At 42.1% G+C, this 12,880-nt stretch overlaps 1 protein-coding gene across 1 annotated transcript; it reads left to right on the forward strand.

The window, feature by feature from the left end:
- The first annotated feature begins 5,695 nt into the window (after positions 1-5,695).
- Positions 5,696-12,880, forward strand: LOC121540012 (hyaluronan and proteoglycan link protein 3-like). Its single transcript, XM_045207686.1, has 5 exons — positions 5,696-5,811; positions 6,828-6,969; positions 10,259-10,639; positions 10,856-11,158; positions 11,618-12,880. The coding sequence occupies exons 2-5, from the start codon at positions 6,843-6,845 to the stop codon at positions 11,893-11,895; spliced, it is 1,089 nt and encodes a 362-aa protein (XP_045063621.1). The 5' UTR covers positions 5,696-5,811; positions 6,828-6,842; the 3' UTR covers positions 11,896-12,880.

A 12,880-nucleotide genomic window follows, 5' to 3' on the forward strand; every position in this document is an offset into this window, starting at 1 on the left:
CCAAATACTTATTTTCCACCATCATATGCCAATACATTCATTAAAAATCCTACAATGTGATTTTCTGGATTTTTTTTTCTCATTTTGTCTGTCATAGTTGACGTGTACCTATGATGAAAATTACAGGCCTCTCTCATCTTTTTAAGTGGGAGAACTTGCACAATTGGTGGCTGACTAAATACTTTTTTTCCCCACTGTACCTGGTAACCCAGCCCTACACCAATAGGTTTTACTGTACTACCTGGTAACCCAGCTCTACACCAATAGGTTTTACTGTACTACCTGGTAACCCAGCTCTACACCAATAGGTTTTACTGTACTACCTGGTAACCCAGCCATACACCAATAGGTTTTACTGTACTACCTGGTAACCCAGCCCTACACCAATAGATTTTACTGTACTACCTGGTAACCCAGCCCTACACCAATAGATTTTACTGTACTACCTGGTGCCCCAGAGAGAGCGAGGAATGCAGGGCCAAAGAATGGCAGGAAGGAATCTCTCCTGGAAAAACAGCTATTTCTGACCAGTTCTGCCACCAAAGCACATATTTTTGGGTCTCTCGAAGAATGATCCTTGAGTCATTTTTGTCAGTTATTGTATACATTCATTTTTTCCCGGTAGAGGTTTAAAAAAAGCACTCAAAACTCAACCCTCTAAACTCGACACATCCTTTGTGACCCCCCCAACGTCTGAGTGTCTCTTCTTAGTTCCAACAAATGTGACAGCAGAGCTACGTATGTCATTCAGTCAAATCACACATTTGGGCTCTGGGCGCACGTGTGTGTGTGTGTGTGTGCGCGCACATCTTTGTGACTGCCTGTGTATGTGTCGTCTCATCCAACACAAACTGGCTTCGCTGTTGACGGTATAGATTATACCCCTGGATCCAGTCACCCCTGCAGTTCACAGAGACCTGGTATTCAGAGCCCCAGGCAGAGGCTTTCATCTGGGCTTTGGGAAGAGCAGCGACTGGGGCTCTTCAAACGCAGCAGTAATGGCTGTGTCAGTGAGATGGTGGAAGGTAAATGGTTGTCTTCCAGGCCAGCACAGTGGGAGACTGCTGTGGGTAATAAGCAGAGGTGTGAGGGTCAAGGATGGGTTGTGTTTGTGCTTGCATGTCTCTCTCTCTCGTGTGTGTGTGTGTGTGTGTGTGCATGCATGTGTGTGGTGAGGGTCTAGGAGCGAGATGGTCAGGGGTTTGTCTATAGGGATGGGGGAGAGGGGGGGGGGGAGTTGGTTGTAGTCTGACATCCTGTTGGTTTCAAAGGGCTCACAGCAGCTTTTTCCTCCTTCCCTCAGTAGCTGTGTATAGTGTTTCTGTTATGTCTACTGAGGTGTTAGAAGAACAGGCACCAGGAATACTAAAATAACAGCTGGATGTAGACAGGGCTCTCCCCAGAGGGTAGCGTGTGTAGGGGTCTCGCTCTTGACTTTAAGGTGGGGTGGCAAAGAGAGGTGTGTGTGTGTGTGTGTGTGTGTATGTACATGCCTGCGTGCGTGCATTTCTATGTGTTTTATACAGTGAGGGAATTAAGTATTTGATCCCCTGCTGGTTTTGTACGTTTGCCCACTGACAAAGACATGATCAGTCTATAATTTTAATGTTAGGTTTATTTGAACAGTGAGAGACAGAATAACAACAACAACATCCAGAAAAACGCATGTCAAAAATGTTATAAATTGAATTGCATTTTAATGAGGGAAATAAGTATTTGACCCCTCTGCAAAACATGACTTAGTACTTGGTGGCAAAACCCTTGTTGGCAATCACAGAGGTCAGACGTTTCTTGTAGTTGGCCACCAGGTTTGCACACGTCTCAGGAGGGATTTTGTCCCACTCCTCTTTACAGATCTTCTCCAAGTCATTAAGGTTTCGAGGCTGACGTTTGGCAACTCGAACCTTCAGCTCCCTCCACAGATTTTCTATGGGATTAAGGTCTGGAGACTTGCTAGGCCACTCCAGGACCTTAATGTGCTTCTTCTTGAGCCACTCCTTTGTTGCCTTGGCCATGTGTTTTGGGTCATTGTCATGCTGGAATAGCCATCCACGACCCATTTTCAATGCCCTGGCTGAAGGAAGGAGGTTCTCACCCAAGATTTGACGGTACATGGCCCCATTCATCATCCCTTTGATGCGGTGAAGTTGTCCTGTCCCCTTAGCAGAAAAACATAATGTTTCCACCTCCATGTTTGACGGTGGGGATGGTGTTCTTGGGGTCATAGGCAGCATTCCTCCTCCTCCAAACACGGCGAGTTGAGTTAATGCCAAAGAGCTCGATTTTGGTCTCATCTGACCACAACACTTTCACCCAGTTCTCCTCTGAATCATTCAGATGTTCATTGGCAAACTTCAGACGGGCCTGTATATGTGCTTTCTTGAGCAGGGGGACCTTGCGGGTGCTGCAGGATTTCAGTCCTTCACGGCGTAGTGTGTTACCAATTGTTTTATTGGTGACTGGTCCCAGCTGCCTTGAGATCATTGACAAGATCCTCCTGTGTAGTTCTGGGCTGATTCCTCACCATTCTCATGATCATTGCAACTCCACGAGGTGAGATCTTGCATGGAGCCCCAGGCCGAGGGAGATTGACAGTTATTTTGTGTTTCTTTCATTTGCGAATAATCACACCAACTGTTGTCACCTTCTCACCAAGCTGCTTGGCGATGGTCTTGTAGCCCATTCCAGCCTTGTGTAGGTCTACAATCTTGTCCCTGACATCCTTGGAGAGCTCTTTGGTCTTGGCCATGGTGGAGAGTTTGGAATCTGATTGATTGATTGCTTCTGTGGACAGGTGTCTTTTATACAGGTAACAAACTGAGATTAGGAGCACTCCCTTTAAGAGTGTGCTCCTAATCTCAGCTCGTTACCTGTATAAAAGACACCTGGGAGCCAGAAATCTTTCTGATTGAGAGGGGGTCAAATACTTATTTCCCTCATTTAAAATGCAAATCAATTTATAACATTTTTGACATGCGTTTTTCTGGATTTTTTTGTTATTCTGTCTCTCACTGTTCAAATAAACCTACCATTTAAAATTATAGACTGATCATTTCTTTGTCAGTGGGCAAACGTACAAAATCAGCAGGGGATCAAATACTTTTTTCCCACACTGTATGTTGAGGATGGTTTGAGTGCATACCCTCTAATTCCCTATGGGGCTTAGCATGTGAATCAAGTAGGAAAACATCCCACATTTTCACCGTGATACAAGTACAGTGCTATGAAAAAGAATTTGGCCCCCTTTATAATTTTCTCTACTTTTGCATATTTGTGATACTGAATGTTATCAGATCTTCAACCAAAACCTAATATTAGATAAAGGGAACAGTGCAGTGTGTGCAAACCTGGTCAAGACCTACAGGAAACGTATGATCTCTGTAATTGCAAACAAAGGTTTCTGTACCAAATATTAAGTTCTGCTTTTCTGATTTATCAAATACTTATGTCATGCAATAAAATGCAAATTAATTACTTAAAAATCATACAATGTGATTTTCTGGATTTTTGTTTTAGATTCCGTCTCTCACAGTTGAAGTGTACCTATGATAAGAATTACAGACCTCTACATGCTTTAAGTAGGAAAACCTGCAAAATCGGCAGTGTATCAAATACTTGTTCTCCCCACTGTGTGAACAAATAACACAACAATTACATATTTATTTCATAAACAAAGTTATGCAACACCCAATTCCCCTGTGTGAAAAAGTAATATCCCCCTTACACTCAATAACTGGTTGTGCCACCTTTAGCTGCAATGACTCCAACCAAATGCTTCCTGTAGTTGTTGATCAGTCTCTCACGTCGCTGTGGAGGAATTTTGGCCCACTCTTCCATGCAGAACTGCGTGTGGGTTTTCAAGCATGAACTGCTCGTTTCAAGTCCTGCCACAACATCTCAATTGGGATTAGGTCTGGACTTTGACTAGGCCATTCCAGAACTTCAAATGTGTTGCTTTTTAGCAATTTTCACGTAGACTTGATTGTGTATTTTGGATCATTGTCTTGCTGCATGACCCAGCTGCGCTTCAGCTTCAGCTCACAGACGGATGGTCTGACATTCTCCTGTAGAATTCGCCATGCCATCTCGTCCAAAAAGTTGACTCAAGTTTGCAAAAAAGCATCAAGACTCTTGGAGGAACGTTCTATGGACAGATGATTCAACAGAATAACTTTTTGGACGACATGGTTCCAGTAATGCCTGGCGAAAACCAAACTCTGCATTCCACAGTAAGAACATCATACCAAAGGTCAAGCATGGTGGTGGTGGTGTGATGGTTTGGGGATGCTTTGCTGCCTCAGGACCTGGACGACTTGCCTTAATAGAAGGAACCATGAATTCTGCTCTGTATCAGAGAATTATACAGGAGAATGTCAGACCATCCGTCTGTGAGCTGAAGCTGAAGCGCAGCTGGGTCATGCAGCAAGACAATGATCCAAAACACACAATCAAGTCTACATGAAAATTGCTAAAAAGCAACAAATTGGAAGTTTTGGAATGGCCTAGTCAAAGTCCAGAACTAATCCCAATTGAGATGTTGTGGCAGGACTTGAAACGAGCAGTTCATGCTTGAAAACCCACGCGTCACTGAGTTAAAGCAGTTCTGCATGGAAGAGTGGGCCAAAATTCCTCCACATTGACATGAGACTGATCAACAACTACAGGAAGCATTTGGTTGGAGTCATTGCAGCTAAAGGTGTGGCACAACCAGTTATTGAGTGTAAGGGGGCAATTACTTTTTCACACAGGGGAATTGGGTATTGCATAACTTTGTTTATGAAATAAATATGTAATTGTGTTATTTGTCCACTTATGTTCCCTTTATCTAATATTAGGTTTTGGTTGAAGATCTGATAACATTCAGTATCACAAATATGCAAAAGTAGAGAAAATTAGAAAGGGGGCAAATACTTTTTCATAGCACTGTACTTCACTCAACTATTTACAGAATCAACAAGTTCCAGAGGTCTCTGAGGAGAACTGGAATTATGTTTGTTTTCCACGTCTGCTGCTGTTATTTCAGCCGTCCGCTGAAATATGAGTCCACATGACAATATTGTCAGTGTTATTCAAGGTCGAGGCAAAACGTGAATCAAGGAATATGCTTCATCAGCCTTACCATACCCAAAATACAGTATCGCGCAAATCACTTCAACTTCGGAGAATACCCGTGAACCAAAGCCTCATTGAGAGAACATGTGAATACAGATACTGTAGCGCATTCATATTTGTCAGGATTTGCGTAGGCCTAATATTTACTCTAATCTGGAAATTGAGTTAATTCATTTAGGAAATTATTTTGTGCCATATAATGTTTCAAAGTAATGAAACAAAGTTGGTTCATTTCAAGAGATAAAATATTTAATGTCTATTCATGTACATGCTCAGTCACCAGAAACATATCCTCATTGATGTTGCTCTGATGTTTAAAATAAATATGGGAAATGAAAGCAAGAAGCAAAATTGCATGAAAATGCCCTTTTAAATGCAGCTGCAATGTAAGCTAGTAAAGGGAATAATATAAAGATCAATAAGTACATTTAATTGTTGTCGGTTTGCATCCATATGCCTGAACTCAATAGTAGGCTGAACGTCTTGCAGCTTTGATGGTCTTAATGGCCGCTTATTTTTTTTAATTTGATTTTTGGGCGAACGATGAGGTCACTTTCGTTCATTTCAAGAGGATCCCTCTGGATGACGTCGCCTCTCTTATTCTCCATGAAAATGTCAATGGGAAGAATTGGGACCAGACGTGTAGCTATCTCACAAAGGAACGTCAGGGGGAACATGAACTGACACGACGTTAAATCTGTAAGTAGTCTTATTTTTATGACTTTGGGATATTGGAATGTGGCCTGTGAATGGTTCGAGTTAAACTAAACTGTTTTGAGTGATGCCAAATAAATAATTGAATAAAAATTACCTTGCCACCGACAACTTGAAAGTGATTAAACAATCAAAGTAGATGGACGATTAGAGAAGAAAGACTTGTTAGAGAGAATTAGAAAACCATAGGCTACTGCACGGTCTAGTTTAATATATATATTTTAAAAACATAGTTGTGACAAAAAGTATATTCTGACTGAACAATAGCCTGTATTTCGGGTTCTTTTAATTATAAGACCGTTTTTAAATCATTGCACTTGATTTGTCTTTGGTTAAACTGTGCAAAAGAAATGTTCCGATTTTTCTCTCTCAAATACTTCAAGATGAAAGTACAATATGTGATTTCGTGACTTTGTGCTGTACTTATTCTGTTTTACCGCACCAACTCATTGTTTTGACATTTATTTGACACATATATTTGCAAATGAATCATGATTTGTGGGTGATACGGGAAGTATATTACACTTTTTAATAGTAAATCGTTTTTCCTTATACATTTTCTTTTGTAAATATTATACTTTATTATGTTGTTCTAGGAGGTATGAATGTCATAAATGTAAACCTCCAAGCACAGATGAAAGTATCTTTGCCCAAGAGACATAATTAATGTATAATATAATAAGGTTTCAGCGATCTCTACTGGTGATTAAATACATTATTTGACCACAGTTGTTAAACTAATAACAGGTAAAATCTAGTTTAATCAAATTAAATAATTTAATTGATTGAATTTGAGATTAATTTACAACAGCATATAACTGTCTGGAATATAATCAAATCTGCCAAATCCCTATGAATTAAGGAAATATATACAAACTTTTACAAATGTACAAAGGTGATTTGATAGGGAACAATTGAGTGGAATGAACCAGTCTATTAATTTAACCAATCGTAAATTGTGTTTTTGAAGCCTGTATGACATGAATCCCCTGTTGATCCAGTGTTCCACTCTGAGGATGTTGAGCTCACTACGCCCCCTACTGGTCGTCTGGATGTACCTCCTCGTCTCCAGCCACGCCGCCCCCAGATACAACAATGGCTTTTTCTACCACGACATCATGAACGGCGATGGCAACGGAGAGAGTAGGTCATACAAGCCACAAACACAGAGAGAACACTGTTATACCCTTTTCACACTACTGAGCCAAGCCGTGCAGCGGTGTACTGGGCTGGCCTGATTCCGCATCCACCAAAGTTGCCCAAACCGAACAGAGAATGTGAAAAGAAAATATTAGCGCCAGCACAGTATGGTTTGGATTGGCACTGTAGTGTGAAAAGGATATAATGTTCTTGAGGGGGGCCCATCCACATGTCGGATCAAAGACCATTCCATTGTTTATGTCAGAAGAATGTGGTCAGTCTGACCATGCCTAAGGTGGGGTGGTATTAACTTATACAGTTTGTCGCAGTGCCTTCAGAAATAATTCACACCCCTTTACTTTTTCCACATTTTGTTGTGTTACAGCCTGAAATTAAAATTGATTAAATTGAGGTTTTGTTCCACTGGCCTACACACAATACCCCATAATGTCAAAGTTGAATTATGTTTTAAAACATTTTTACAAATTAATTAAGAATGAAAAGCTGATATGTCTTGAGTCAATAATTATTCAACCCCTTTGTTATGGCAAGCCTAAATAAGTTCAGGAGTAAACATTTGCTTAACAAGTTATATAAGTTCCATGGACTCACTCTGTGTGCAATAATAGTGTTTAACATGATTTTTGAATGATTACCTCATCTCTGTAACCCACACATACACTTATCTGTAAGGTCCCTCAGTCGAGCAGTGAATTTCAAACACAGATTCAACCACAAAGACCAGGGAGGTTTTCCAATGCCTCGTAAAGAAGACAATTATAGAGTTTAATGGCTGTGATAGGAGAAAACTGAGGATGGATCAATAACATTGTAGTTACTCCACAATACTAACCTAATTGACAGAGTGAAAAGAAGGAAGCCTGTACAGAATACAAACATTCTAAAACATGCATCCTGTTTGCAACAAGGCACTAAAGGAAAACTGCAAAAAATGTGGCAAAGAAATTAACTTTGTGTCCTGAATACAAAGCGTTAGGTTTGGGGCAAATCCAACACATCACTGAGTACCACTCTTCATATGTTCAAGCATGATGATGGCTGCATCATGTTATGGGTATGCTTGTCACTGGCAAGGACTAGGGAGTTTTTTAGGATAAAAAGAAACGGAATAGAGCTAAGTACAGGCAAAATCCTAGAGGAAAACTTGGTTCAGTCTGCTTTCCAACAGACACTGGGAGACAAATTCACCTGTCAGCAGGACAATAATCTGAAACACAAGGCCAAATATACACTGGAGTTACTTACCAATACGACATTGAATGTTCCTAAGTAGACTAGTTACAGTTTTGCCTTAAACCTACTTGAAAATCTATCGCAAGACCTGAAAATGGTTTGTCTAGCAATGATCAACTACCAACTTGACAGTTTGATGAATTTAAAAAAGAATAATATGCAAATATTGTACAATCCAGGTGTACAAAGCTCTTAGAGACTTACCCAGAAAGACTCACAGCTGTAATCGTTGCCAAAGGTGATTCTAACATTTATTGACTCAGGGGTGTGAATACCTACAGTTGAAGTCGGAAGTTTAGCCAAATACATTTAAACTCAGTTTTTCACAATTCCTGACATTTAATCCTAGTAACAATTCCCTGTCTTAGGTCAGTTAGGATCACCACTTTATTTTAAGAATGTGAAATGTCAGAATAATAGTAGATAATTATTTATTTCAGCTTTTATTTCTTTCATCACATTCCCATTGGGTCAGAAGTTTACATACACTCAATTAGTATTTGGTAGCGTTGCCTTTAAATTGTTTAACTTGGGTCAAACATTTCGGGTAGCCTTCCACAAGCTTCCCACAATAAGTTGGGTGAATTTTGGCCCATTCCTCCTGACAGAGCTGGTGTAACTGAGTCAGGTTTGCAGGCCTCCTTGCTCGCACACACTTTTTCAGTCCTGCCCACACATTTTCTATAGGATTGAGGTCAGGGCTTTGTGATGGCCACTCCAATACCTTGACTTTGTTGTCCTTAAGCCATTTTGCCACAACTTTGGAAGTATGCTTGGGGTCATTGTCAATTTGGAAGACCCATTTGCGACCAAGCTTTTACTTCCTGACTGATGTCTTGAGATGTTGCTTCAATATATCCACATAATTTTCCTTCCTCATGATGCCATCTATTTTGTGAAGTGCACCAGACCCTCCTGCAGCAAAGCACCCAAATTACGTTCATCTCTAGGAGACAGAACGCGTCTCCTTCCTGAGCGGTATGACGGCTGTGTGGTCCCATGGTGTTTATACTTGCGCACTTGCGATGAATCAGACTTGTGGAGGTCTAAAAAAAAAAATTCTGAGGTCTTGGCTGATTTATTTTGATTTTCCCATGATGTCAAGCAAAGAGGCACTGAGTTTGAAGGTAGGCCAAGAAATACATCCACAGGTACACCTCCAATTGACTCAAATGATGTCAATTATCCTATCAGAAGCTTCTAAAGCCATGACATCATTTTCTGGAATTTTCCAAGCTGTTTAAAGGCACAGTCAACTTAGTGTATGTAAACTTCTGACCCACTGGAATTGTGATACAGTGAATTATAAGTGAAATAATCTGTCTGTAAACAATTGTTGGAAAAATTATGTGTCATGCACAAAGTAGATATCCTAACCAACTTGCCAAAACTATAGTTTGTTAACAAGACATTTGTGGAGTGGTTGAAAAACTAGTTTTAATGACTCCAACCTAAGTGTATGTAAACTTCCGACTTCAACTGTATGTAAATTAGATATTTATGTATTTCATTTTCAATAAATTAGCAAACATTTCTAAAAACATGTTTTCACTTTGTCATTATGGAGGATTTTGTGTTTAGATGGGTGAGAAAAAACAACAACAATTTAATCAATTTTGAATTCAGGCTGTAACGCAACAAAATGTGGAATAAGTCAAGAGGTATGAATACTTTGTGAAGGCACTGTATGTAAATAAACCTGCACGACCTGAGAGCAGGTTAGATATCATAGGCACAACATTCACAAGGGTTCCAAATAGGGTCTGGTAACCTGGGAAGACCCAAATACACTGGAGGCAGACCCAGGTGTATTTGGGTCTCTGGTCTAATCACATGGTCAGGAAAAATACCTGTTCCCTATACAGTATCTACTGTATGATAACTCTTATCGATCCTGTATCTACTGTAAAACTCTTATCTATCCTGTTTCCACTGTATGACTTATCAATCATGTTTCTACTGTATGACTTATCAATCCTGTTTCTACTGTATGACTCTTATCTATCCTGTGTCCTTGTCACTACTGTGTCTTCTCCAGTCTACTTTAACGGGGTCCGTCTCCATGTGGAGTCCTCTCAGCCCTCAGTGTCGGCGGCCAGGGGTAGTGATGTCACCCTGCCCTGTCACTACCGCTACGAACCCGAGATCAACGGACCCCGTCGGACCCGGGTCAAATGGTCTTGGCTGCCCACCAACGGCGCCAGCAAGACCACCCGCGAGACCGACGTGATGGTCGCCATGGGCAACCGTCACCGTAGCTACGGCAGCTTCCAGGGGAGGGTGCGCCTGCGTCGGGCTGCGCCAGGGGACATGTCGCTAGTGATCAAGGAGCTGCACATGAACGACACAGGCCGCTACCGCTGTGAGGTCATCGACGGGCTGGAGGACGAGAGCGTGACGGTGGAGCTGGAGCTGCGAGGTCTGTGTGTGTCTGTGTTTGTGTGTGTATGTGTCGAGACAGCTCCCTCAGCTCTGAACAGAACACAGTCTACTCCGTTCAATCTGTTTTTGAAATTACCTTTAACATATTGTCCTTACAAGTGTCTTTACTGGCATTAGTCACTGCAAGGACAGTTGCTGGATCCTTTAGCACTTTAACCCCTATAGAACATGTCTAACTTTTTCCCCATTATAGGAGTGGTATTTCCCTACAACTCCCAGAAGGGCCGCTACCATTTCAGCTTCCTGGGGGCCCAGCGTGCGTGTGAGGAGCAGGATTCGACCCTGGCCACCTTCGACCAGCTCTTTGCCGCCTGGGAGGAGGGGCTAGACTGGTGCAACGCCGGCTGGTTGGCTGATGGGACGGCTCAGTATCCAATCACCACACCACGGGAGGCCTGTGGGGGCGTGGACTTAGCCCCTGGTCTCCGTAGTTCCGGACAACACCACCGCCACCTCCACCGCTTTGACGCCTTCTGTTTCTCAGCCGCCCCCAAGGGTCAGTGTGTGTGTGTGTGTGTGTGTGCGTGTGTGTGTGTGTCAATATTGGTCTCCAAAAACACATACAAAACACTTCAGCAAAATCAAAGTGTTTCAAGACAATTGAGAAATGTGAAAGAATGGACATGAATGCAGTTGACCAACTTGTTTTAAGCTGGGCCCTCCTTACACGTGTTTTAAACGGTCACCTCCTTACACGTGTTTTAAACGGTCACCTCCTTACACGTGTTTTAAACGGTCACCTCCTTACATGTGTTTTAAGCGGTCCCCTCCTTCCACATCTTTTAAGCGGTCCCCTCCTTCCACATCTTTTAAGCGGTCCCCTCCTTCCACATCTTTTAAGCGGTCCCCTCCTTCCACATCTTTTAAGCGGTCCCCTCCTTCCACATCTTTTAAGCGGTCCCCTCCTTACACATGCTTAGTACTACTATATCCTGTTCTGTCTCTTCTGTCACAGGTACAGTCTACTTCCTGAAACGACCCCAGAAGTTCAACTTCACCGAGGCGGTGGCGGCGTGCGTTGATGACGGAGGTCACATCGCCAAGGTGGGCCAACTCTACGCCGCCTGGAGGTTCATGGGATTGGACCTCTGCGACGCGGGCTGGTTGGCCGATGGGAGCGTCCGTTACCCCATCGCCAAGGCCCGCCCTAACTGCGGCCCCTCAGAACCAGGGGTGCGTCATTTCGGCTTCCCCCCTCAGCAGCAGAAATACAGTGTCTACTGCAATCGGTAAACCCCCCTCAACTTCCACTCAACGAAAACCACAGTATAGCAGTATAAATCAGTACGACAGATAGCCTATACTAGTCAACTTCTCCATTCGCCACAGACAGTGCACGGTCACACAATCCTAGCCTGCATGCTACTTAGCATTAGCTAGTTCTGTTCTCACAGTGTCCACTGTATAGTTCTAGTGAACTGTCCCCTACTGCACTGTCTTCATCTCCTCGTACTGAACATACTATCAGTCACACTGAGACTCCAACCAGCACTGATACAACTACTGCATAATGAATGGCTATTTAGGGTTGTGTTGCCAGGTTTGGCTCACAGTAAAGGGTCGTTCCATTTTAAACTCAGGGAAGGTGTTCAACCACGGCAATGCCCCTCATGATGCTTTGCCAAGCTCTTTCCCTTGGTGTTTTGTTGAACTGTGTGTTGCTCTCTCACTGTTCCTGCAGTAATTTCAGTCTGTTCATAGTCTTAGGCACATTTCTGGATTATCCTCATTGTGGTAGAATGTCTTTTCATGTCTGGTTTTTATAAGGCTTGAAATTGAGTGATGAACTTGATGACGACGGGTGGTGGTATATAAACTGTGTCATGTTGGAAGGGGATTTGACAGTATTTTATGACCTTGTAGAGAGTTCAGTTTTAAAGGCTTCCATCTATAGCATGCTACTTTTAATCAGGTTGTATGAGTTTAATAAAATGTTCTACCAAATGAATAAAATCATGCCAAGAGATTGGAAATGCTCAAGTCTTTACCCCCCCAAAAAAATCTGAATCGTCCATTACTGACACAAAACTGCTTTCAATACCTGACATTTGAATAGATGATGTAACTATTTGCTGGAGTTGACCCGGACACCATATATAGAAATATACTAACACTTATGTGTCCCTGCCAATGGTGGCTAGGTCCTGTTCGTTAGGCCACACTAAAAACGTTTTAAAAAACACTTTGCAACATAAAATAAAACTGTGTGTTTATTGTC

The sequence above is a fragment of the Coregonus clupeaformis genome, chromosome 26, assembly GCF_020615455.1.
Source record: "Coregonus clupeaformis isolate EN_2021a chromosome 26, ASM2061545v1, whole genome shotgun sequence".
NCBI lineage: Eukaryota > Metazoa > Chordata > Actinopteri > Salmoniformes > Salmonidae > Coregonus > Coregonus clupeaformis.

Coding starts and splice junctions, on each gene's coding strand:
- LOC121540012 (XM_045207686.1), top strand. CDS start 6,843: ATGTTGAGCTCACTACGCCCCCTACTGGTCGTCTGGATGTACCTCCTC. Junction 6,970..10,258: donor CGGCGATGGCAACGGAGAGA/GTAGGTCATACA, acceptor TGTCTTCTCCAG/TCTACTTTAACGGGGTCCGT. Junction 10,640..10,855: donor GGTGGAGCTGGAGCTGCGAG/GTCTGTGTGTGT, acceptor TCCCCATTATAG/GAGTGGTATTTCCCTACAAC.